A 26,456-nucleotide genomic window follows, 5' to 3' on the forward strand; every position below is an offset into this window, starting at 1 on the left:
ATTTCCATGGTTTGAGTCCCTAAAGCTGCGACTTCAAACAGAGTAGGCATCTCCGTATGGGGTATGCATGTGCACCCTGAAGAACTTCCCACAGCTCTGGTCTTGCCTCTTCTGAGCAATTTGTCTTGCTGTGATTTGTAAAAAAGGAAAAGGAAATTGTCTACTGATTTTATTATCTGTTTATTTCCTTTTGGGGAATTTGTCTATATGATCCTGCTTTATCTCCATGGGTGGGGAACAAAATATTTAAGTTAGTTAACGATCTTTTTGTCCTGAAGTGAATAGGCTTTATCATCTTTCTGTCCTCATTCTTCCTTCTGGCTCTTTCAGGAAAATGTCCTGGCAGGGAACTCAGATGAGCTCCCTGGGAAAATCTGCTCCTCTGCTCTGGGGGTAGATAAAACTATTTCCTTGAGCAATGCATAACATAAAAGTTAATCTTGTGGGGTAGGAAATAGGGTCAAAGGAGTACATACAGATGTAGGTTCCAGCCCCTTGGGTGTTATCCCCCACTTAACTAGCCTTGGTTTTTGACATTAATTTGGGAATGAAGGAAATGTCTTATCCTGAGCCAGCTGGGCTGGGAAAAGTATTCTGGTCCACTCCACTGACCAACTCCGTGCTCCCTCTGCTCCAGCTTCAGTGTAAGAGCTACAGACATGAGCAAGCAGGACTGTACTCCAGCCTCCAGCAGAGGAGCACCAAGCCCCTTTGCAGCCCTCGCTCCTTTGTCCCCATGGTGGCACCATTTTAGGGTTCCATTTCTCTGTTTCAAAGATGGAGCACCTTGGAGGCTCAAAGCCCTCCATGATCACGGTGTATAATGTATAATGAGAACTCTTTCAGGCGAGGTCCTAATCTACAGCTGAATGAACTCTAGTGCTAAAACAATCTGGTTTATTTGTTAGTCCACTCCTCAGGGTTACTTGTTCTTCTTCCTGTATAATATTCCAGCATCCTCTGGGATGAAGCTCTCTACTATTTTTGTCCCATCAGCACATTCCTGCTTATAGTGGAATGTCAGTAATGACAACTAGTATCAGCTCCACGATAGATCCCCAAGGAACCCCATCAGTTACCCTGCCCTTCAGACTACCTTTCATCCTATCTCCCTTTGCCAGATCCTCATGCAATTTGCAATTCCCATCTTCTCCAGCTGTTGGCTCACGTCATCACATGTAATACTGCACTGCACCTGGATTTTGTTTGAGAAGACTCATCTTAACAACAGCAGTCATCAGGGTGGTATGGCATAATTATGCTCAGCAAACATCTCCCCTTTGTGCTCACTTACAGTTATCCTTCAGGTTGAATTTTAATCTCCCCTCCCCTTAAAAACCAGCGACTGCAGTAAAGGCTCTCCAGTCGCGCAATACCATCCCGAGGCTGGATACTAGAACCGCTGCTTTTCATTAGATCTGAACAACTAAAAATTCTGGAGAGCCATCACTTGGTTCCTATAACTTGTGCACACCTTATTTCACTGCCATGTTGCCAAGGTATTTCAGTTTTTCTTAGTATCTCCCTCTCCACCCCAGCCACCGATGCTGAACGCTGCCAGCTTTACTAGGAGCCAGCAGCAAGGTGCTGGGTGTAGTTTTGAAATCAAGTCTGGATCTCTACCACACCGTAGTTTCATGTTCATTTCTTCCTCTTACTTGCATTTTTAAAAACTTGTGCCGTTGTCTTAATCTCTCTGAAAAATAGCAGGCTGATAGCATTTCTCAACTCTACCCTGCCACTTGTTCTCATTTTTAATAAGGCAAAACAAACAGCTTTTCTTGTTCAGCAGCCTTTTCTATTTCTTGTCGTTCTGCTATTTCCTATCGTTCTTCTTGAGGTGCTAATTATCCTACAGATGATTTCCTCTGGCTTACGATACAGATCTCGGATAATTTTAACATGGTCAAATAGCAGGATTTTATGGTGGAGTCTGAAGTAACTTATTCAAAACTGTGAGCTCCTCAGTGAAATTAACTTGTCGCTACCTAGTAATGATAAGGAATAAATTAATTTTTGAAATGAAGAACTTCCATTTACAGAGTCTTAGAAGTTCAGTTCAAACTGAAATCAGGACTAGATCTCTTAAGATGAGTTTTTTTCAATGACTAGCTCAGATACATGTTTAACATCTTAGAAAAGCCAGCTGTAACGTAGAACAACTTTGTGTTGGTTTTATAGCTATCATACCAAAAAGCCCCTTCAGCCCTCACATCCAACAATACCTGCAATCCGTAGCCTCCTGCTCCTTCTTGCTGGCCAGGAGCGCAAATTTTCTTCCCCTGACTATATACCAGAGAGACTTTATTCTACTTACAGAACCTACCTGGCTATATATGTTAGTAAAGAGGCAAGAAGAGATTCTGCTGTCCACCTTTGTCCATCCTAGATCTCTTCCTAAAGCCAAGAGAAAGCTGAGCTGCTGAAAACTTCAAGAAAACTTAACTAACAGGGCCAATTCTTTAAAATAAATAAATAAATACAAATGCTGCCTTACAGGGTGGCTGGGAATTACAGATATTGCAAACCAGCTAAACACCGAATCTTCAGAAGAGCACCATGGCAAGGAGGTCCTGTTCACTCTCTAACCTGCAGATGCCCCACATCGTCAAATAGAAACAAATAGTTACTACAGCATTCAATAACCAGAAGAAACAACTTGCAGTTTTATCTGTACAAGGATCAGATAAAGACTGGATCTGATCAACCATCCTGTTGATCTGGGCTGGGCTTTATTTGGTGCATTAATTCAGAAAGCATGGAGCTAGACAGCTGGGACAGCATGTTGTCACTAAAGCCCAGTTTTGTCTTTGAAGATGCAAATTATTTGCACCAAATGCCAGAAAGTCACACCACAGAGCCAGGTAAACCCACAAAATTAGCCCTCGAGGTGGAGTATGCTGGAGCATACAAACAAAAACTGGCCTAAGGACCACAAGACTGAAACAGGGAAGCCAGAAAGGCCCGTTAGCCTGCTGCTGGGACAGTGCTAATCGTGCTGCAGACTTCAGGACATTGGAAGAAGAAATGACATGCAGAGCAGAATCTGATACCTCATTCTAGAACATGGAAAAACAGGACAGAAGGTATTTTAGTACTCGTTTTGTTACACTAAGTGACCTCTGTATCGTGCTATAGGACACTCAGCACACAAGATCACAGCACAGTCATGAGTCTCAAAGCATGCCCTGAGCGTGCTTGGTGTGTCTCCCAACACGCTCTGTTCAGGCTGTCCGAAGCATGAAAAAAGCAAGCCAGAGTATCACTATTTTCCCTGAACAGTGGGCTATTAAGAATGTTCAAAGGCTTCCGTTTGGCAGATTACCAGCTGTACATAATTTTCTCATTCTTCCTCTCCCAAATCATTTTTCCAAGAAGTAATCTTATTAATGAGTAGGAAAGGACATGCTTGTAATATTAAAAAAACCCACTCAAAACCATACCAGCCCATCAGTCTTTAAAGCTTCCTGCAAAATATTTTGCCTGAACATGGTAGCACCTACACAGTGTTGCGATCTGAGCACCTTGAACCCTTCTCAGCCTGGTAGGTAACGGAATACTTCAAGCTGAAAGAAGTACTGAAGAAATCCATGGCATCACGACCAGTTACCAATCCCTCTCTCTCCTTTCGCAATATTGGAGAATCTTCAGCATTTAGACTGGGGGTTTGGACGACAACAAGTAGAAGGAAAAGTTAAGGCAATTCTCAACCTCTGTGTAACTGTGGAAATCAGAGAAACCTGTCTTGATCACAACTGGGACAAACTATTGCCTTCAAACAGGAACATCATAACCAAAATCTGGGGCCTCCAGTCTTATTTTGTTAAATTGCTTGTCAAGACTGAAAAAACATCACAGTAAAGGATATTGCTTATTTACAGCTCAGACAGATCTTGAGAGGAGATTGTTCTCACTTTACTAATAAACCTCTTCCATTTCAAAAGGATGTACTTCATTGTACAGGCAGTAACTTGTACTCTTAAGAAAATAAATTGATTGTCTTTTGTCTTCCACGTCAGCATACTTACTGCCAGGCATTTAGACGATGCAGGTTATCCATAAAAAAGACCAAGAATCTCATCTAAAGTAGCTGATGGCCACTTTTTGATTGATATAAAACACAGGCAGCGCTGGTAACATGACGAGATGCACAATTAGCAGAAAAGATCTGGTTTCTATATAGCAGGTTATAGCCATATTTGTTGAAGTTTCCACATCTGGTTACAGTCAGGTTGTATAACTGATCCCTCATCTTATATTTTACGACCTCACTGCTATGCAAGATATTGCTAGAATGAGACAGGTTTAACAAGATCTTTACCCAAACTTTCAGCTGTTGAGGAAAGCCTCTAACCCTGCCCCACCTCCACCGACGTTATACAAACCATACTTCCAAAATCCTCTCTCAGCAGAAATCAATGCAGTGAGAGAACAGTTACTAAAATAGTGTTTATAGGCAGTAAGTTTATACTTACTATGAGTTACATACTGCTCTTGGTTTGATGTCTGAAGCCACCCATGATATGAGCTATGAACTGACACCTCTGTTGGATTCTGAGCTCAAGGCTGCAGAGAGAGCAATCAGGGAATACAAACCAGAACTCCAAGCTGTACCAAAGCAATCCATCCCTGCCACCATTTCTGACCTTCATAAAGCTGGAAGGTTTCTAAAGCCAGCCTACAGGTGCATGTACCGGTCAGACCACAAGGGTCAGCCAGGAGGCTACAACTGCAGGCATCAAAGAGGCCTCACTGTAGTCAAAATAGGTTGTTTGACTGCAGATTTTTGAAGTGAGCAACCATGGCTAACAAACAACTGGAGCTCCCCTAGGGTCCTTCTGGAGGACCTTCTTTCTAACACATTATCAGGGCCTCAGAGCGCACGCTGGCATCTGGCCCTCGGAAATGACACTTCCCATAAATGGAGGCTTCTCCTGTTGTAGGACAGCTGCTCTCTTCCCCTCCCAAACTAGGTTTTTTGGGAGCATGGATTTCTCCACTTCTCTGCTTAGGCCACAGAAAGCAGAAAGGGATGAAGTCTCAGGAAACCGCAGCTCTAACTAGTACTTAGAGAAGCAAAAGCAACAATTTCCATGCCCTACAATTGCTAAGCAGTTACCACTGGTAAGAAATCTACCACTTCCTCCCTCTTTGGGCTTTTATACCTTTCTGTAAAGTAGGGAAAAAAGGAGGTTGCCATTCTTAAAATTATCCTTGCCCTTCTGCTATGACACTGTGAATAGTCTGCCAAAGAAAAACAGACGCTGTTCCACTTGGGTTTCAGCAATGCTGCTCCCCAGGGTGACGTCCTCCCCTGTTTTGAGTTGACGATGCTTCAACTCATGCCCCACAAGGAAGGAAGAGATCAGGTACTGCTTAACTGATAGCTAATTACTCCAGTTACTGATGCAAGTTCTCTCATTATCTGCCTCCATCTATTCTTGCCACATTGCTTTTGTTCTGGGGAATTGCTAAATCTGCCACTTCAGAAAATGCTGAGGGAAACAGACCCTTCCAGGGGTAAGTGCAGGAACACTGGTCTCTGCCAAGCTGGCAGCTCTCCAGCATTCCAAGTGTACCTGTTCCAAAGCATCAACTTTAATATAGGCTTACTGAAAATGGAACCTTTTCAGACATACCCCACTGGAAATCCCAGTGTATTTACAGTTTCAGAGTGGCTGATGCAATCAGTTTATATGTCTGTGATCTCCAAGTGTTGTTGAACATGAATAGAAGTAGTCGTTGTCCCTCCGCTATTCTTTGTTAGTGTTCTTTAAAGCACCCACTCACACATGAAAACCTTACACCTAGCATCTCCCACAAAGTTTTATTAAATGGAAGTCTCTAGGACATTAGGTAGCCTTCTAGGAAGCAACAGAAAAAAAAAAAAAAAAGGACAGGAATGTAGATCAAATGTAGATTCATAGATGAAAAGTTTAAACCAAAACTAGTTATTTGCCTGAGATGCTCTGATTGTGGAGCCCGAAGAACAACATTTATGACTGTGGTGTGGCAGTGGTTTTTATGCTTGTTTTTTTTGTTGTTTTGGTTTTGTTTATTTTGTGTTTTGGGTTGTTTGGGTTTTTTTTAATGTTGCAGAACACTAACACACACACTTGTTAGTTGCACTCCTTTTAAGAGAGACCCTTATAAAAGAGTTAATTTTTTTACATTTAAATACAAAGCAGCTTTCTAATTTTATATAATCAAGAAATGGAAAACAATTTTTATTAACATGTTTTACATTTACAATCTTTTATTAGCTAATCAACATCAACATGCAAAAATAAGCGCTAAATACAAACCTCTACAGTATGGTTTTGTTTAAACTACAATGGTTTAATTCTTTTGAAAAGTCATAAGGATGTGTTCTGTAGTTGTTAAAATTGAACTATTAGTTTCAGTAATGAATACTATTTAGACCCTAAAATTATGTAATCATCCTGCAAGGCATCTTCAGAAACTTTGCCCAACACTTAAGAATACCAGCTCATTTTCATGTGAGTACATTCTCAAAGCAAGAAATAAGGCAGTAGCACTAATGATTTCAATATTGAACCCTATGCACATAACTAATAACTTTAGAAGGACTTTAACACTATGGTAGACTGGAAAAAGAACATTTAAACAAGCATTGGATTTTGCCTGAAATGTTCTCACTTCCTCTTGATACTTATGCAATCTCCTCAAAATATTTGGGTTTGGAAAAAGACTTCATACTCCTTCAAACCAGTCCCTAGTTGATCCTCCAGAGAAGCCAGTCTTGTGTCAAAGACATCAATATCTTCCCATGGAAATAAGTTACATAATTCATGTTGGGGATTACTTCATGAGAGGATCATAAAGAAGGCAAAGAGGAGCTTAAAGGAGAACATATTGGTAGTACTGAAATCTTTGATAACAAAAGGGTCTTGGACAATTGTGAAAAAGAGGGAAGAAAAATGGATTTAATTTCGAATCTGTTGTAACTTTTCCCCCAGTGCAAGTGTCCATCTTTAAAGAAAGTTATCCTTTAGAAGATGAAAGTACTTTTGAGAAGAGTCCAATTTTTGACCTTACGTTACAAAACCTTAACAATCAAAATCTGTTGTTGTTTTTATTCAAGTACAAACTTAAGTCATAATTCCTCTCTCTCTTTTTTTTTTTTTTTTTTTTAAAGAGTGTTTATTGTTGCTCATTGATCTTTGGTCGCAAGAAACAATAATGCCACCGACAGGTCTGATCCCCAAGGTGGCAGGTTTTGCTTCTTTGCCACACATTAAGGCCCCCCCCTTTACAGGGTATGCCAATATACACTGTGTCAAAATTCCAGCGGCACTTCATCATGTGTTTTATGGACCTACATGATGTAGACTTTCTCAGCTTGTGAGAAGTTGAAGACTTCTTTGGTTCTTGGGCAAATTACTTTGTCATCTTGACGAATAGAAAGCAGAGACTGAAAAGACAGTGAAATTAAAAGGTAATATTCACAATAACAACTCAAAGCATTATTTAACTGTTTAGTAAACAAACTTATTTTTAAATTAAGAATATGATGTTATAGTCTAAGGTCAAAATACCTTTGCTCACAAGTTACTTACTCTACATTATCGCTCACCAGAGGGAAAGATTTCCAATCTTTCCAATCAAATGCCATTTGATTTCATGTTATAAATTCATATATTCAATCAGGCATTAGCTTCTTTAGAGACCAACTTAATTGGATAAGCATTCAGTCCTTTAAAAATTACTGCAAGAAAATACTTCTGTTAATACAGAAGATACTTCTGGCTTTCTGACCGAGTTTATAAGCTCTTGTTTCAATAATAGAAAGTCATTACAACCACTGCTATTTTAGACTTCAGTAAGTCATTGATTTCAACACTTACATTGTATCCATAGACATATCCATTTGGTAACATCATAGGAGGATTATTTTCGTTCATTACATCCCCCGAAATCTTGCAGACTAGTCGGGAGTTGGCACAATGTGCCATAGGCAGAGGCTGAGCCAGCTTGTTCAGGGATTTGCTACACACAGGGCAGTCTGGGTTTTTTGAGCTCCCATCCTCTTTATAACACTGTCTGTTTAACAGCAAGTTAAGGAACAACCACCACAGAACGCAACAACAATTCGTTAGTGACATACATTGCAGGAAAAAAAAAAGATAACCAACTGTACAAGTACAGCCTAGGTTATAGAACATACAGCACCATTTAATTCGAGTTTAATGTGTACTTATAAGAATCACGTGCTTTGTTTTGAGTAACGAGCAACAAGTGTCTGGCACCCTCTACAGGTAAAGTTTCTGATGTAGAACACTTTGGTAGCACTAGTCCTTCTCTAACCCACCACAGCACGTAGCAAATCCAAGCAAGTTTCAAAAGATGCAGGACATACTTGAATATTCACATAAAACCAGACAGGCTAAATTTGTGTGTAAGTGCTTAAAAGAATAATAATTCTGACCCAGTTCACTAACTTTTGCAGAGATATTCACTAACTTAAGACAGAGGGAAAGATAGCCTAGTATACAAACATAATGTAGATTTCACCTTAACATTTTGGTTTGGGCTTGTTTGTTAGATTTTTATATTTTTTAACCATAATGCCATTTATGATAATCTCGCCTTAATTTAATGGGAAGACCAATTCATACTCCATTTAAACAACTCATGAGTGAAAATATTCAAGTATCATTTACCCTCTTTGAGCTTTCTGAAAAGCATCCATAGACTGAAAAAACCCACAATGCTTTTTTGCACTCAACAGTAGTATCTGCATTAAAGGATACGGTGTTTTTATAGCTGAAAGGCCGGCCTGGAGTGTTATAGTAAAAACAGAATTGTTTCCCAGCTGATGTAGTCTGTAGTTATCATATCTAAACTGTTGGATCAGCATTCTCCATCGGGCAGGGTCCAAGAGATCCTGTTAAAAAAACAACACAACTGTAAGTTGCTTTCAATCTAACTGTCCCGGGGGGAAAAGCCTGGGAGTGGTAAATTGTGCAAAACTCACTAGACTGAATCCATCACAGAACAGAAGTACACATGCTAATGCATACTATGAACGTACTTGTTTAGAAAGTACCTTTTAGCACTACTTTACTAGAAATATGATTTAAATCAAATATTACCTAAAATAGCTGGCATAACAATATTCAATCTCCCTATCTCCCTTCGTCATCTACCAAATGTTCTAATTAAGGTATGTAAATCCTGGTACGGCTATTTCTTGCATTTAGTTTTCTAGAATGCTGGCCTACTTATGAAGCAACATTAATGTCGTGGAATGTTTGCTCTACAGCTTCTAAACCGTTAACATCAAAGTCAAGCGTTTTTTACCTTGAGTCAGGCTAATTCTGCTGAAACCTCTTTGTAACATATAATGTTTACAGAATTTTGTAAAAAGGTTTTAATTGGAAGAGCTGGCACAACCCCAAGTTAGAGAAAGCTTGGGTAAGCTATGCAATTAAGGAGAAAATTCTTTAATATATATTGTAATGCTATGCATTACCTAAAAAACAGGGAACAGTAGTTAAAGTAGGGACGTTTTTTTCATGGATGCAAGAACTAAATCCACAGGTCAAGCATATATTGATCCCTAAAAGTAATGCTGTGACAGAGTCATGTAAGAAGTGAAGACCCTTTGAAAAATATACGGGTTGTGTTATATGCACAGGCAAAGACCTAATCTTTTCTTCTGCTTGCACCCCTTCTCCTTTGTATTTCGGTCATGAGAAGTGACAATGTTTATTTATCTTAGAAATAAGTTCATATTTTCAACTGTGCGTGCTACACTTCGAGGCAACTGGGAGAAACAATAATATATTTTAGTATATGGTTTAGTTTCTAAAATAGGCTTTTGAAGAAAATCAAAGACTTGGTGACAGAAAATACACGAAGTAGCATCATCAGATTCAAAACAAGTTATACCAAAAATGCTAGGCAGTGGTTTTACCGTGGACACTAGTCTTTGTGCTTTACTCTGGACCACCTTGTCCCACTCTGTCCATATTTCAGATAAATTTGGGAAACACCTTGTAGAACTATAAGAGGCCAACGTTTAAAGAAGTGCTAAACTGGATTTTGACAGCAGTTGTCTGAGTAAGTGCAGAATTATTTCACCATCCCTTCTCTCTAACTAAAAACTGACTGCTTGAACAGTGGGGAGAAGAGGTTTATGTAAAACTAGTAAATCTTAGCTGAGGCTATGAAGTTGCATGTCTTCACGAACACAGACAAAACGACTGTTGGACCGGAGATGGGCTCAACGGAGTTTTAATAGCTCCCATTAAACTGGGAACATCTTTGGATGAGGGAGGGAAGAGATGTAGCTCTCATAAACCAGTCCTGGTGTGTTTTCTGACAAGCGTTTAGAAAGTAGAATTACACAGAAGCTGCAAAAGGGCACAGGTATAAATGATGTATTTCAAGAGATTCAAAAAAGGCACCAGGAATACTAAGACGAGAGAGAAAAGGAAAAAGTCTTGCAGCAGAAACAGTTGGATCAACTGTGGGCCTATGGTTGAAGAAAAAACAGCACAAAAGAAAGAAGAATTCACACAAGGAAGAGGCAGAAAGATTCAGAGGCAAATACACAGGAAAGAATACTGGACATAAGCAGTATTTGTCTGACTTCTAAATGCTCCAAACCAATAAGCAGAACTGAGGCAGAGAACCTATACAGATGGGAGCAAAAGGAAATGCATACACGTATCTTGGCTTAACTAAAGCAAAAATCACCGTTTCTGCCACCAGACTGCATGTCTGTTTGCTCTATCACCTGCACCATATCTAAGGCCAGAATGTTCCCCAAGTTCCAGGACGAAGCTTTTGTTCTGACCTTAAGGCAGTTCTTTAAAAGATGTAACAGACAGAGCCTACAACAGATCTATAATAAAGAGATAAAGTACTACAAATGATTAAGAAAAGCCTATGATTAATGGCCTAGGCAATGGGACACAAAAGTAGCAGCTTACTAAATGTCCAGTTGGAATAATTCCAGGCACAGTTACACAAGCTTGTTCAAAGGACATCAAAAGAAAATAGCTTGTTTTGCCACAATATTAAATATATTTTCCTTAAAGTCCTAAAAGATAGAAAAAGCTGGAAAAAGTTCTATCCATTTGTTATAGAGGATGCTTCTTCCCTTGGATTAATAAAAATCAATGGATTAGAGATACAATGATCTGACAAACTTTCTCACAGATTTAAAAGTAATTTTACTTAAAGCCATTTTAAGAATCCATTTATGCACAGACCTCCTAGTTAACATATCAAAATATCTCCAAACAAGCATACACTCTATGATTCTCTTTATCTAGGTAATTGTTAGAGCACCCAAAACATAAGTTCCATAAACTGCAATGTTTTGTCAGATCCATAAAAAGTAGTAGGTAATCTGTTCCAATTGTGTGGTTGCACACGAAACAGTACTAGCTTTTCTCCTTGCTCTCCCTTATTGAAACATTCTGTTCAAACTAGGCCTTAGAACAAAATACAGGGGTTTTATTTCTTGCCTATTTCTTTCTAACTACCAAACCAATGATAAGCTTTGCCTTACACACAGATCTATCATTTATGCTCAGAACTCGCATCGAACATAGAATCCAAAATACCAGGATCCTTCTAGGGCTCCAGGATTACTAAAGATATACACATTAATTCTGTGGGTTGTTGGCTTGGGGTTTTTTTGTGTGTTTGTTTTGTTAAACCATTGATTTAATCATCAATTGTTTAAAAAATATGTTTAGACACGTGCATTGCCACATATCGGCTTGGCATTTCACAGGATTCTTGTTTTGCTTTGCCAGCTCAACTCTTGTCTACCTTCTACCTTCAATTCCAAGTTAAAAAAAAAAAAAGTGAATTACACATGACCACAGAACAAACTCAAAATATGTAGAAACAGTAGCTACCTATGAATTTTGCTTGATTCGAATTTAGATGTAGACATTACCATTAATATTTACATTAATTTGTATAATCCAAATAAATGAACACTTTTAAGCCTTAAAAATACTGCTTTCAGATCATTCAAGTCATCTTTCCTTTCTTCATACCAACCACCACAAGAAGAGTAATTTGAGAAGTAGAATTAAGAACTGCACTAGTCTCAAGCCACAGGCTAGTATGTCGAGCAAAACTATCTCATTTTTTCTCTTTCTACTTCCCTATCTTCTGCCTCTTGATGTATATTTCCATATCATGCTTCCAGTCCCACAGATATTTAGTGCTGGGTTTGTTGTAAGCTTAGCTCAGTGTGAATCTGTTACTATTAAGATCCAACTGCAACAATACAAATACTACCTGGATTAATGTACTGGCAAGGGCTGGATATTAAAATTAAGGACTATTATAAAGGTGGGTTTTAAAAAGTAAGATTAGAACAACATTTGATCTTCAGATTATCAATGCATTTTCCTGTAAAGAAAAAGAACTGCAACGTGTATTTTATCATTCTGCTGTACCACTGGATTTCAAACATAATGTTACCTTATAGGGGGAGATATGAGTGTCTGAAGGAAAGGCCAACATTCCCATCACTTGTCGAACCTCATCCAACTGGCTTCCCTCAGCCTGACTGAAATGCTTTCTTGCATGCCTGAAATACAGAATTTACACCTTTATTAGATAGCCTTGTTTCTAAATCAAGTAAATTTACATAATTATGCGAGATTTCAGAGAAAACCTCTGGATTCTGCTCTCAATATGTGAACTCCAAAACGTGATGCATTTGAAGGGCTTGAAAAAATACATCCTGCAAATGTGAATGCAAGAATGACTTTAAGAACTAGCAATTTTACACTATGATTTCTTAGAAACCAGAACTTCTTACTGTAGCATGAAGTCTTACCTCACCTACATCTAGAACGACAGATCCATGATTATTATTAGAAGTCTCTCTGCTTATGCAAGCTCAATGTATCACACACACTCCTTTGGCATACACTTGCAAGTGAGATAAATGCAGTCTGATAATCAGCTATTCCAAACCATTAAACATCAAGAGTGTTCAAATATCTACCTTGTTTATACTGACATTTAAGAGAATGTTTACTTTTGATTAATTTTTTTTTGTATAGGCTAGAAGGCAATATTGCTTTCTGTGCAGACTACAAGAAATTGCAGGGTAATGTAGCAGAAAACACCTTGTGCTAAGAGCAAATTTTTTTGCTAGGGAAAGAAAAAGTAAGTAGAACTTCAGTACAAGTTTTTGTACTTTAATGCATACTGATTATACACAAGGCTGAAAACTTGGATATTCGAAAGAAGTGACAGAATTACCCAAAACATATTTCAAGCAAAAATACAAACTTCAATATTTTTCAGGAATTAATACCAAGAAACCAGAGAATTATCATCAGATTATAAGGATATTCAACTACTTAAAAACTCTGTATGAAAGCCTCCCCTATCTGTTCTTCCCAAGATCATCAATTTTCAAGTTGGAGTTTAGGTGTACAGGAAAACCCTCCAGCCTTTAAACTGGATGATTAGTTCAGCATTTCTGCTAAAAGCTCCGGTTTTCAGTATCCAACAGATGTTGGATAGTAGACTGAGTACAGACTCAGCACTATATTGAATTTATGGCATTGCATAACTGAAGAAAAGTCTTCCCTATGCCATATTTTCTCCAGTTTGTATTATGGGGAAGATACTAAGTCATCTCTGAAGTACTCTGATAAGCGTTTGCTCTTTTTAACTTTTAAAGAGTCTTGTTAAAAACCTAAAGTCACAAATTACTTTTAGGACCATATAGTTTTCTTCCAGTTGCCCATTTCATGGGTTCAATTAAAAAATAAAATCTAGCTAAGTTTGGTTTTTTGTTTTTCCCAATTCCATGTTCCACTAACTACACTTAGGTCATCGATACCATGAGAACAGTCTCTTCAGCAGTGTTTCAGTACTTCTACTTCCTCTCCCACCCAAACCAGGAAGCAATGGAAGTTATGTAGGACAGACTGTTTCCACCCAACTTCCTATTTTGGGTGAGCAATTCAGGAATGTAAATATTGTTCCCCAGGTGATTACTGTTATGAGAGCAGAAGTGCAAAACCCACGGCCTGAGAGAAGAGACCAGGCAGCCTGGACACACGAGAAGAAAGCTAAAATTAGTGCTAGTGCAGAGCTGCAGATGAAAGTGATAGCTCTTTAAAAGAAGGCTTAGGCAAAGCAAAAAATTCAGACCTACCAGTTAAGCTAAATTACTATGTGTGCATGCATGAGGGAACAGAGAAAAAAAAAATCCTCTTAAAAGAGCTGATCACTGTGCACATGCGTTCTGTGATGTTAAAACAGAAGTGGTACTTCAGTTTGGCACCAGCCTTGTTAGTATTGTGGTCCTACTTCCCATCAGGCCTTGATAAATGGCTCATACAGACAGCATTTCAACAATACGTCCCCCTTGCTTATAGGAAGGCCCTGAGCTGCAACAGGCAAATACTTACTGTATGTGTTCAAGAAGCGTTAGAATGAACACTTAATTTTGTGTATGTATGATACATAATCACTGTGTGCGCTCGCTGTTCAAAGGAGAAGTGCTCAGCAATCCAACACTTCCATCATTTGCAAAGTTTTGAACATGCTGGGATGCGGTGGACATTTTGGGTTCAGCCAGAAGGAATTAGGTTTTCTAGAGTGACCTCCTGTTTAGGCTTCAACTCCTGACTTTCCCTTCCGCCTGTGCCCCTTAAGAAAACGAGGAAGTTTTCCCCACAAAGCCTGCCATGGTAATGTCTGAACTCTGACAACACAGAGAAATTAAAATAAAGCAAGATATCCTTTAAAAGAGAAGCAAGTTTGTTAACTCATAGCACTCAAGTCTTCTTCAGACTGGGAAGCAAGAAACAGTACTATGCAAGTATTCATGAATGCACAACATTTAAATAATACCTTATTTGCCCTCGTGCCACTATTCACCCCTTCCCTTTTTGTTCAGCTATTTCCATCTCTTTGTGCAAACGTTATGCTCTTGGAGGTATATACGAACCTTACAATGCTTATTTAAAATGTTTTTACCACCATTAGCACACACTAGTCAGCGTATCTAGAGCAGGGGGCTAAATTATTTTTTCTAAATTACTTTTTAAATCATGACCAGTAGACCATCACTGAAACCACTAACTAAATTCTTGTGATAGATCAAAGTAAAAGGTAGAAAACATTGTTTTTCAAATCCCAGAGCAATTCTGTGAACTCTGTGGGGGCAAAGTCCTTTGTCTTTTGTTTGAAATAGCTGTTCCTCCAGCCCACAGATGTACAGCAGACACACTATACTTGATAAATCCAAGAATGAAAGGATATTTATGAAGACTTTAAGATTTACAGTTTACTGACTACTAAGCACACATGAAGTTGTTAAAGTATATAAGCTATACAGTGTATATGTGTATATCTACATATGCCTGAATACAAGAATGAACATATTTATAAGGAAGTAGCAATAACTGAACACAAACATAAGGTGTGACCAAAATTTATACTTCAAAGTGCTAAAAAGTTTTGTTATTCTTTTTATACACCTGTTCAACCCCACCCCATAATAAAAATAAAGGTAAACTGCGTTTATTCACCCTTGTAGCAGAGAAGTTTATTTAAATGCATAGACTGTGGCCACTTTCTCCTAACTCTGCCCATCAGCTACTTTTATTTACTCCTTCTGTCCTTTATATCGCAAGAACAAGAAGCACACAGGGTGTTTTGTTAAGCTTTTAGCTAAGAACTCTAGCATCCCGTAAGAGCAAAGTAGCAGAATGCTATCAGATTCCCCAGACTGAAATTTGTGAGGGTCCCAGAAGTGTTAAATTAGTGTCATCGTTCATTCATTGTTACTGTAATAGGTATGAGCTTTACAGAAAACCCTAGAGAGACTATGAGAGTTAAAGGCTAATGATACTAGGCAAAAAACTGTGATATACAAAACAGACTTACTCTTCATATTCAAGAAATAGTACATTCTTGAAACTTGCACTTTCAAGACTACTCTGATAAGCTACCTTAGAGGAAGGTCTGTTTGTACTTATATTCTGCAAAGCTACGGAAATTCAAACATTTATTTAATAAGATGTATAATTTTAAACTCACATCAATTTTAACCTAAAAGCAATATGTCACTTTAGAGGTTCTCCGCAGGCAGTAAGCAAAGCTTTCAAACTTATTTAGACACCAGCTGCGTTTCAACAAAATGTCAGTTCTCCGAGTTCCACTCATACAGGAAACTACTTGGTAAACAGCCTCTTTCTCTGCTTTCTAATGGATGCCTGACCTATTTATTGCACCACGGACACAATACTGAAAGAATCATGCTGCAGGCACTTAACAGAAGCAAGCTAATAAAAACCCAAGTTGCAATGTTTTGCTAGAAGCAATGAGATTTATGCTACACCTTCCCAAAATATACTCCCTTATTAATTACATATTTATTTTGAAGCAAAGTAGGATGAAATGGTGAAAACTAACATTATTTAAGCCACATAATTTAAGGGAAGTGTTGAGATGTTGAACTCTGAATGTACAAAATTATCAAAACTCATCCTGTTAAAAGCAAGTGAATTAAGATACAGAAGGACTTCCGTAGCTCCTTTTCATTTTATAAGAAGTTATGAAGGTAAAACGGCATTGTTATGACTGGCAAGTTATAACTGCCAAGTATAAAATATACATCAATCCTGAATTTCAGTAGGTATATGGAATATACACACTTCAACCCTAACAACATTCAATATAGAGGCCTATTGCCATGTAAATAGCAGCTGTAAGCTTTAAACCTCAGAGGCTATGATAGTACAAGTTATTCCACGCCAGGAGTCCTGGGTCCTCTTGAGGGGTGACAACTTGCAAATTTTACCAGTTCTGATGTGGAAATGGAATCAGAGGGAAACAAATATCCAGTAACAACACCACCACCACCAAAACAGAATGACTGTATCTACTTTGTTCCAGTTCTCAGCCTGTCTCCTTATTTCAGCTCCACGCCGGCCCTTTGGTTTCCAAGCTACGTAAGGAAGCTGCAGCTCAAAGAAAATAGTTTTTAGAGCATGGACTACTCATTGTTAAGATGCATGACTGCACATTTGGCAAAGAAGCAAACCTAGCAGAGAATAAAGCTAAAGGCACAAAGGCACAGTATTTGTTGGATATAAAGAGCACCATGGGCTTCAGAAGACAAATAACGTAGTTGAGGGTCTTCCATCCATTTCGTAAGTACCTGACAATTCCTTAGAATTTGAGAACTCTACTAAAGTGTAAGTGCACTAATGCTCTAAATGCTAGCATGCACGTTTTTGAGGTTTGGTTTATTTTTTTTTTTAATTATTAACATTAAAATTAGCTGGAGTTTATCAGATTGCACATTTGCATTGGCTAGAACCAAAATGACGATTTAGGTGCAAGTAGGGCAAAGTAGGAATGATACAAGTTCGCTCAAAGCAAGGAACACATTTGAATTAAATTAGAAACAACAACTAGAAGAAACCCTAAAACTTAAGGTAATTTTGGGAGTGGTGTTAGTATTAGACTGGCTTCTCCACATACATGCACTACCTTTTCCTTTATTCTTGTTTTTAAACTAAAAAAATTCTCACTCATTCTATTCAAGAAAAGTTATGTGATGTGGTTTGCCCCGCAGAAGAGTTTCTACATCTAAAACTTGGGAATGCATTAGAATGCTTTTAGTCTTTGCTTATGTTATTATACTTTTTATGTTTTCTACAACTGTGCTCCTCTGACCAAAAAGTAGCTTTGCCACAAATACAAGCCTCCTGCTGATTTCAATTTCTGGAGTACCTAGCATGGCTTTAAAGGCAGTAAGACTTGCAACTTCCTTAACTTAAAACCTCTCAGAAATGTTAAACAGCAAGAGTATTATCAACAGAATGTATCAGCAAAGCTTCAAGTCTGGCCATAAAACTTGTCATCTCTCCCTAGGTTTAAATATTCTTATGAAACAGAACCTGCTGTGAGTTCCTCTCTCCCTTGTCCATGTGTAAGCTTCAGTAGCTCTGCCACCTGCATCATACTTCTTGGTGCTGACAAGATCACTGCTTATCAGAATTATCAACACATTTTATAGTCCCAGTGTCAAAATTCCACTCATTTCAGCAGAACTGGTTTCTTACGTTACCCTGGAACATCATTCCAACATACTAACTGAAAAGCATAAATTGCTTAATGTGCTGGAGTGTTGCCAGAAAGTGTGTCTTGCAGTTGAAATCAGGCAGTGATTAGGTCTGACTCTAGTTCTGTTACGGATCCATACCTCCTTGGGCAGTGTTACTTTCTTCTTAAAGTAGTCCCCCCTGAACTAGTTCAAAAGAGGTGAAAACGTATATTGGGTTGGTTTCTTCATTTGGGGCCCAGGGAAAGAAGTGGAGGTAAGAGAATGTGGCTTGTTATTCGCACAAATGTGACAATACAGAACTCCAAATTATCCATTTAATACAAAAGGTGAACGTGGCCTAAAGCGTAACTTGTAAAACAAAAAGTTTAACGAAGATAGCAAAACAGAAGAGAATCCAGTCAAAACTGAAATGTTAAGCTTTATATGGATGTTTCATTAACCTTTTAGTATATTTCGTGATTAAAACTGCAGAGAGTTTCTATGAGAAGCTAGCTGTACCTCTTGAAAATCACTTAACGGTATATATCTTCATTACATTGTATGCCACCAGAAAATACAATTGTTCTATAAAACAGCTTAACTTTCTAAAGCTTGATTTTGAAGAGTAAGAAGACACAGAGTTTCAGCAACAATATTAAGTTTTAAAGAAGGTGCATCTGTGGAATGACACCTTACCTTTAAAAAAAAAAACAAACCCCAAAACAAACATTCAACCCCTGCTTAAATCCGAAGGCTGATCACAACAGTAGCCAGATCCTTTACAGCAGTGGGGTGTCTGGTTGTTGCAACAATAGTCACATGTTTCTAATGTAGCATAATACCATCTTGTTAAGAAAATTTGTTTGGTAAGGATCCTAATTTCATACCTCACAGCATCCAGTCTCTTGTTCTGTCGAATGAGTTCAATGAACTCCTGAATCCTTAGGCTGAACTCCAGACAGCTCTGAGATTAAAGACAAGACAGGGTCTTAGATGGTGCCAAAACTGCACTGCACAGTATGTTAAGTACTACGTGTGCACAACAAAAAAGAAAGTGTTAATAACATGCAACCTTGTTTGCTTGCTTTTAGGCATTCATGCAAAAAAAGCTGAAATGCTGATTTTTATGGACAAGACATCAGCACAGAATTCCCTAAAAGCAAACAAAAGCCTCCTCCTCTTGCCTCCTTCAAAACTTCAGTATTTAGCAGGGATGAACTTTTTCCTAATAACTGAAAGCATCGTTGCCTGAGATGCAAGTGAGAGTAACAGGTGGTTTCTCTGTACTTTCTTACAATTTGAAGTAGTAGATTCAACAGAAGTTTGGGGCTATGTGATAATTTAGACAAGAGAGGTCTACCCAGAAGACTGCAAGGAAGAAACAAACCTTTGAACACTATTTTGAAAGTCCCCAATATTAATAAAAAACAGCACAGAGTTTAAGTTGCTGCAGTCCCCTCCCTCCCTTTCTTCAAAGTTCTATCCCACTCTTCTTGTCAAACACCTAAAAGCCATGCTGGAAACAAGTCTCAAACAAGAAAACCAAGTGGCATTTACCTGTTTTTGGAAAAAGGTAAAATTTGAAGCCTAATGAAGTTGACAGTGTCCCTTTAAATCAAATTCCATCACCAGTTCACAAAATCTATAAAAAAACTTTAAATATGTGGAATTAAAAAGAAAAAGATTCTCCCCCCCATAAAAGAAGAAGTCACTATGCTTCTTTACAGGGACACAGTCAACTGTTTTATTACTCTAAGAAAACAAAAAAAACCCAAAGTCCTTTTAGTCTTGAAAAGAATTGTATTCCTTGAGTTACCCTGCTCCATTTGGCAAACGGTTTTTTTCTTCCCCCATGCTTCTAATGAATAGTTGCCTTTTGTTTATTGTCCATCAGCACAGAAATATCAAAATTCCTCAGTGACTTCAGTAGGAATTTGAGCAACTCCAAATTTGTATCAGTTAACTGCCTGGGGTGACTAATGCACACACTACAACAATTGCTTATTTTAAGATTTGAAGTGTAAGCCATTTGAACATAAAAATGATGCATTCTGTCATATATTAAAATAGACTTGTTTAAGGAATTTTCCAACTATGCATTTTTCTGTACTCAAGCCCATGTTTAGCAGAGAATAACAATTTCTCCTCTGCTTTATTTGAAATTTTATATTTTAACTACTTTAAAATACCCTGTTACACCAATCAACATAAACCCCTCTTTTAGAATTTTAGCTGAATTCATTTCTACTGAAAAACTCATCCAAGCTCTTTAATTGTTAATGTTACTAAATCCTAGGGCTTAGTATTTTGTTAAAATGTTTCAGGAGCAAAAATACCCACAACCCAAAACAATCCTCAGAGTTTGTGTTTTGTTTTTATGAATCTTCAAGTAAGCTGCAAGCCAATGGCTGTATGGGTTCTGCAGACAAGTGTAACTAGGAGAAAAGAGTCCTAGACAATCTCATGATACATACAGTTCAACTTTGTATACCTTCAAACAATTCCATAGCAGCTATTCACAAGAGTTTAGATAGCTCACATCTGTAAAGACTATAGGACCATATGCTTTCCCAGGCAAACACACTTTAATTTTTATATTAGGCTTGCATCAAGGTGGTGGCTGGGATTTTAGAACATTAACATTGATGAGGAGCTAAGCAACCAGAAACAGAAGAAATGTTTATTTGTGTTTCAATAAGAAGCATAGTGATTTCTCTTCTTCCAACTCTGATCTCTCACAGCCTTAGCTTTGTTTGTTCAAAAAAAAAAAAAAAAACAAAACCCAAAAAAACAAACCAACAAGTAGGGCTTGCAGAAATAGATTTTTGTTGTTGTTGTCGTTTTCCAAAAAGAGGGATGGGGAAGATTTTTCCTTATTTATTGTTTGTTGAAGATTGGTGATGAAAAAGTAAGACGTTCAGATTTTATTTCTTATATTACTTAACATATTAAGATTACACACGGGGGATTTTTTAGCAGTATAATTATGCAAGTGTTTACATACCAATTCTGGTTTTCCTTTAATGGTTTCCATAACAAGATCATCATTTTCTTTAGAGTAATCACTGTCCGATTTACTTTTGCGTCCCATCTTCGGTTCATTCTCATTTTGGCGCCCCTGAGTGACAGAGAACGTCACTCTTTGCTTATCATTAAGTGCACTCAAACATTTTTGGTTAAAGAAAGCGCTTAGTTTAAAAAAAAAATAAGACACAAACATCTTTGAGGGAGGCAGGGATTTTGGTTAATATCAGTTAAAAACAGATTTCTGCAAGCCCTATAAGAGATTACAGCATGTTCTGAAATGCAGAATTTAAGAGACAAGGAAATTTAAACCAACTGCATAGGAACAAGTACGCAGCGTGTTCAGGTCATGGCATTCAATGGCTAGACAGACTTACTGTGTTTATGACTTGATTAGACTTGGCTTTTGTTTTTTAAAAAAACCAAACATTTCAACAGTAGTTTCTCACAGAAAGTTAGTTTTTTACTCAAACTTTATTGTCTTATATACAACACTTAAAAAATACTAATACAAAAACCTGTATGAAATTTCTCTCAGTGTTAAGCCTAAGGACACAGGTTTACCAATTAATCTCAGTCTTAAAACACCTTAATATATAAACTGAGTTATATTCTCAGCAGGATGCAAAGAGTTATAAATTTAAGTTCACATGCATCAAGACACTACACATTTCTGTATTTAGATGTTTGTAAATCACACTAAAACCAACTCAGTATTATTTATTTGAACATCATTTGTTCAAGCAACACTTGCATCCATAAGATAACCTATCACTCTGTTTCAGGTTTGGCATTTGCGTGAGCTAGTTTAGCTCCAACTACCTACACCTTCTTAAAAGAAGAGTTCTGTACTTACTGTCATTACTTTTATACAAGGCCTCATTCAAGACCTATAATTTAAACCAAACTGACCACATCAAATATCCAAGCAGTTTAGAAAACATTTAGGAAACAATTTAAGCAAGACACATTGCATTTTCCTACCTTCATTTTTCTGAGCCTGGATTTGTTATCATGACACCAAGCCAAGCAAGTCATAGTCTCTTGTCTTTCCAATGACTCTTCCACTTCTTTAGCAGTCAAAAACATCTCAATATTTACCAAGTCCTTCAAAAACAAAAAGGAAAACAGGTGTTGTTAAGTTGTACAGATACTTTACACAGCAATTCACTCTTCAACAGAGCTAGAATACAGATATACAAAAGACTTTGTTCTAGAGACCTTTGTTTTTTAGGACAGTACTTTATGAAAAGACATTTCAGTATATTTTAAAGACTGCAATTCCATGCACTGAGATACTCTGATAGTGAGATAGTGACAGTATTTTTCTGAGTCTACTTATATAAGAGAACTAGAAAAAAAGAGAAAGAGTAAAGATTAAACCTAGGAGCGTTGCACAGGAAGCGACCAGATCCCATGATCAGTGCAGCTCACGCTTTCAGGAGTACTTGGTTTCCTCAAAGCTTGGCCTACTACGTCAATTGGACCATAACAATGTCATAACATTTGCTAAAGTGAGCAAGAACTATATAAAAGAGGAGAATCTAAATCTACTTTACATAGCCATCTATAACTATTGAGTTTTAAGCAAAGTCCTACAACAGTCTCAGGTCTCCAGTATATTTTCTCTCATTTGCTTATTGTTGTAAGCTCTACACCTTCAATTGCTTACAGTAGTTCTGTTGACAACATGCGACACTGAGGTGATAAAACAAAGTTATTATATTAAAAAAAAGTTAGGCAACGGGTGGGCAAGATTCCTCAAGTGCCTATCACAAGCAGATGTTTTTGAAGAAAAAGCAGTGATCTAGTACCAAATTTGCCTGGAGCAAACCTGTAATATGCCTATGCTACTTTTTAATTACTAGCAGCTTGACACATTCATACCAATCAAGGCAAACACAACTAGTAGGATATCAAATAATTTATCTTCCCCATATCTTTCTGCTGAAAAAGAGACTTAGGTAGATTTTCCCAAATGATATTAACAGGATCCATTTTCTGAACTGGCACTACCAGAAGTTATTTCAGAGCTGCCATGTATATGTTATGTTATGACAGTTCCTACCTTGCTGAAAAAAATACACTGAGAAACCATAATTCAATAGACAAACAGAAATGCAGTACTAAGTGTTTGATTAATATGCACAAGTTCATTTTTATGTAGATTTCACAGCAAAACACTGAAAATTATGCAACTGAAGCTGAATACAACAAATATTACAGTAGCTCTAGTGAACAAAACGACTCTCAGAAATAGATGGCATTTTCAGCTGTTAGAACAGCTGAATATACTTAGTCTTAGAATTGATGCCTCCCCGAGACAAAGATAAATAACAGAAGTAGCATCAGGCATATCACATTCACATCTTGCATTTCATTAGACAATTTTTCCTTATAAATACAAGATGTCTCGTACTATTGGAAAAGTGGACCAGATCATGCTAGGTTTGTCAGAATGGTTATTTACAAAAAACAAACAAGCCCCATGCGTTTCTAAATTGCAGCACAAGTTGCAACTTTTCTCTAAAGCTTTCCTCTTATGACTTGAAGGTAAGTTTAAAAACAAAACATTAAGGGCAGCTGACATGCAACTACATTTTATAGATTGTATGACCACAGCAACAAAACCATTATACCATCAAATGACTAAAGGGTTGCAAGCAGTTCTAGTGTTATCAAAAGTAAGTCAGTCAGACTCAGGTCAGAGTTAAAACAGCTGCTAGTTTGTAGAACAAAATTAAGATCGGACTTTCAGTGACTCCTCCCATCCCCTTAAGGATAACAAAAAAAAAATTTAGTAATTTCTATTAGTGTGTTGGCAATGGACTGAAAGAATGCCAACCTATTCCACAAAAGGTGTTTTTCTTTTTTGGAATTTTTCCTACAAGAGAATAATCTCCTTGGTGGTTCAAAGTTTTTCTGATGATACGCTCAAGTCGAAAAAGAGAAGTGCATTATTCCCCTGTGCGTGACAAGGTGACCACATAAAAACCTCTTGCCCATGTAATTCATCTGTATAAGCAATTTGACATATAATGCAGCCATATTCGTTATCTTACTTGCATATTTTTCCACATAGCTGCTGAATGGAAAGACAATTCAACTTGAGTTAAAAATAATAACATCTCCATACATCTCCCATCTCCTTAAGCTTATTCAAGCTATGTGTTCTTCTAATGAACGGCATTTACTTTTACACCAAATTAAGACAGAAATGTTTCCCTCTACATTAAAAAAATGACTGGATATGCTAGGCAGACAACAAATCACTGTTTTCACCTAATTTGCTAGCTTTTTATAGTTTAAGCTTCATCACAAAACAAATTTCTATTTTTTAAAAGAAGCATAAGGGCAGCATGTGTTTTATTTCAATAAGCGGGTGTGAGAATCCCAGCTATATGTATTTATCAATCAGATGTTAGTGTAGCAATGCTCAACTATGAGCAAAAAAAATTGTAGCTGCTGCTGAGGCAGACAAAACTCTCATGAATAAAAGGAGAATTCCTACGTTCCTTTTACAAATTTAAAGTAAAAAGGTTCTATTTGGAACAGAAATGCTAATTAGATTTGCAGTTGCCAAAAGAAGTCAAAGCTTGGCAACCATCTCTATTAAATAGACAGTATGTATCCAGAAAACAGAGAAGAACATTTTTAATTAAAAGAGTTCCTTTCAGAACTAACAATCACATTTAAGTTTCACCAATAAATAGGATTTTCTTCACTGCTGACTAGATAGAAAGTTAGGGAACAATATAAAAAAAAAAACATTAAGAAATTCATTTGTAGGGAAAGAAATAGCTTTTGCATTTGATAAAAAGTCGTTAGAAGTCTTAATCACACAGATTGATAGAAGAAAAATACTAAGATACAATTAGGCGATAAACCTTTTAAAAAACCCACACATGCTCATGTCAGCCAAGTTTTTTTAATCTGATCATGCCTTCCTATCTTCCATTTTTGGTGGTGCCTGCTCTTGATGCTTCTGCATGGTGTATTTCATTAGCCAGGACTAAGGGAATAGAAGAACAGACTATCAGAGGATTATCTGGCTTTATCAAAACAAGCACAGCTCTCCTGCACAGACCAGTACTGGGGTACTACTTGTCTGCCACATCGTGTATGGATGGGAACCAGTTAACAGCATTAGCAGTTGTAAGAAGTATCTCACATTCCAGTCAGAAAAATCCCCATTAAGACCCCAATCCTGAATAGTTTTCCGAAGGTATTCTGCAATTCAGAGTTGCATAGGGTGTAGATGACACAAATGTTCTCAGTTTCTAAAACAGCATTAAGATTTAATATGCTAACAGGAACAACCTCTCTTATATAACTTGTTTACATATGAAATTGAGTGAATGTAAATACACAATTTTAGAGAAATATTACCACCAGTTTTGCAGGTGGAAAAAAAGCTGCAGCAAGAAATCTGTTGCTGCACACTCCGCCTCCGACTGACACAGCGTTCAGCATCATGGCAAATGTTTTCTGACTTGTATACAAATTAAAAAGCATTTCTAAAGTCTTTAAATTACCATCTTTGCAACATTGTAAAGTCTTCCTCAATTTCGCTTTTCATGTTGTAAAAGTGATTACAATATTTTACTTCCAGTAATGCAGAAGCATAGGAGAACCCTGCACTGCACACAGATTATTTCAGTATTGTTATCAAACCACAACTCTTAGCACAGACTTTCCAGCCTCTTGTGCATTGCCATGATAGTTTTGCCTAAATTACCTTGCCTTAACTTGCTTACAAACGCAGAATACCTGACTTGGGGTAGGAAGACTGATTAACATCAAACTTTCATTTAGTTAGGCTTCGACAACTGTTCTGAAAAATAGTTTCAAATTGCTCAAAAAGGAGAACTCCTCTGTCTATAAGTATTACTGACAATTATCCAGACACTAAAGGGGGGAACACAGCATAAGCATTCTTCTTCCTTCTAGTATGAGAAAGAAAGAAACGCCTAGATTTCATCATTTCTGCTTAGAAAACCCTCACTACTGGACTAAAATGAACTAACCTTCCCTTCTATTCAACAGCCACTAAGCAGGTATCAGAAGGGTAGCTATTTAAGCACTGGATGAACTTTATCACAAAAGGACTACTTAGTTCCATTACAATGGTTCAAACTTTCAGAGAAAAACATTTATTATTAGAGAAAACTGCCCATGAAGGCTGAAGACACTTAAGAGACTTACTTAAATAATACATCTATCCATCACCCTGTACTCTGCCTGATTTACATATATATAGCTTTTAAAATATCACTGCTTCTTTTTAAACTGCAAGTGCCTCCAGGGAGGGAGGTTGCCAACCCTATGATTCTGCACAGAACTCCAATTA

General features: G+C 37.5%; 1 protein-coding gene across 6 annotated transcripts in view; it reads right to left on the reverse strand.

Moving 5' to 3' along the window:
• Nucleotides 1-6,224: 6,224 nt before the first annotated feature.
• The window catches only part of MAEA (macrophage erythroblast attacher, E3 ubiquitin ligase), a 52,377-nt gene continuing 32,145 nt past the window's right edge, over nt 6,225-26,456 (reverse strand). For 5 of the 6 annotated variants that reach the window (XM_054203067.1, XM_054203062.1, XM_054203064.1 and 2 more), the window contains 7 exons: nt 22,091-22,213; nt 21,087-21,200; nt 18,970-19,046; nt 12,478-12,586; nt 8,775-8,908; nt 7,869-8,064; nt 6,225-7,435 (listed from right to left, as the gene is read on the reverse strand). In XM_054203067.1, coding sequence (XP_054059042.1) covers nt 7,340-7,435; nt 7,869-8,064; nt 8,775-8,908; nt 12,478-12,586; nt 18,970-19,046; nt 21,087-21,200; nt 22,091-22,213 — 849 coding nt within the window. In that variant the 3' untranslated portion in view covers nt 6,225-7,339. The remainder of the gene's footprint in view (nt 7,436-7,868; nt 8,065-8,774; nt 8,909-12,477; nt 12,587-18,969; nt 19,047-21,086; nt 21,201-22,090; nt 22,214-26,456) is intronic. The other variant, XM_054203063.1, reaches the window with a different exon arrangement.

This window comes from Rissa tridactyla, chromosome 5, assembly GCF_028500815.1.
Source record: "Rissa tridactyla isolate bRisTri1 chromosome 5, bRisTri1.patW.cur.20221130, whole genome shotgun sequence".
Classification (NCBI taxonomy): Eukaryota; Metazoa; Chordata; class Aves; order Charadriiformes; family Laridae; genus Rissa; species Rissa tridactyla.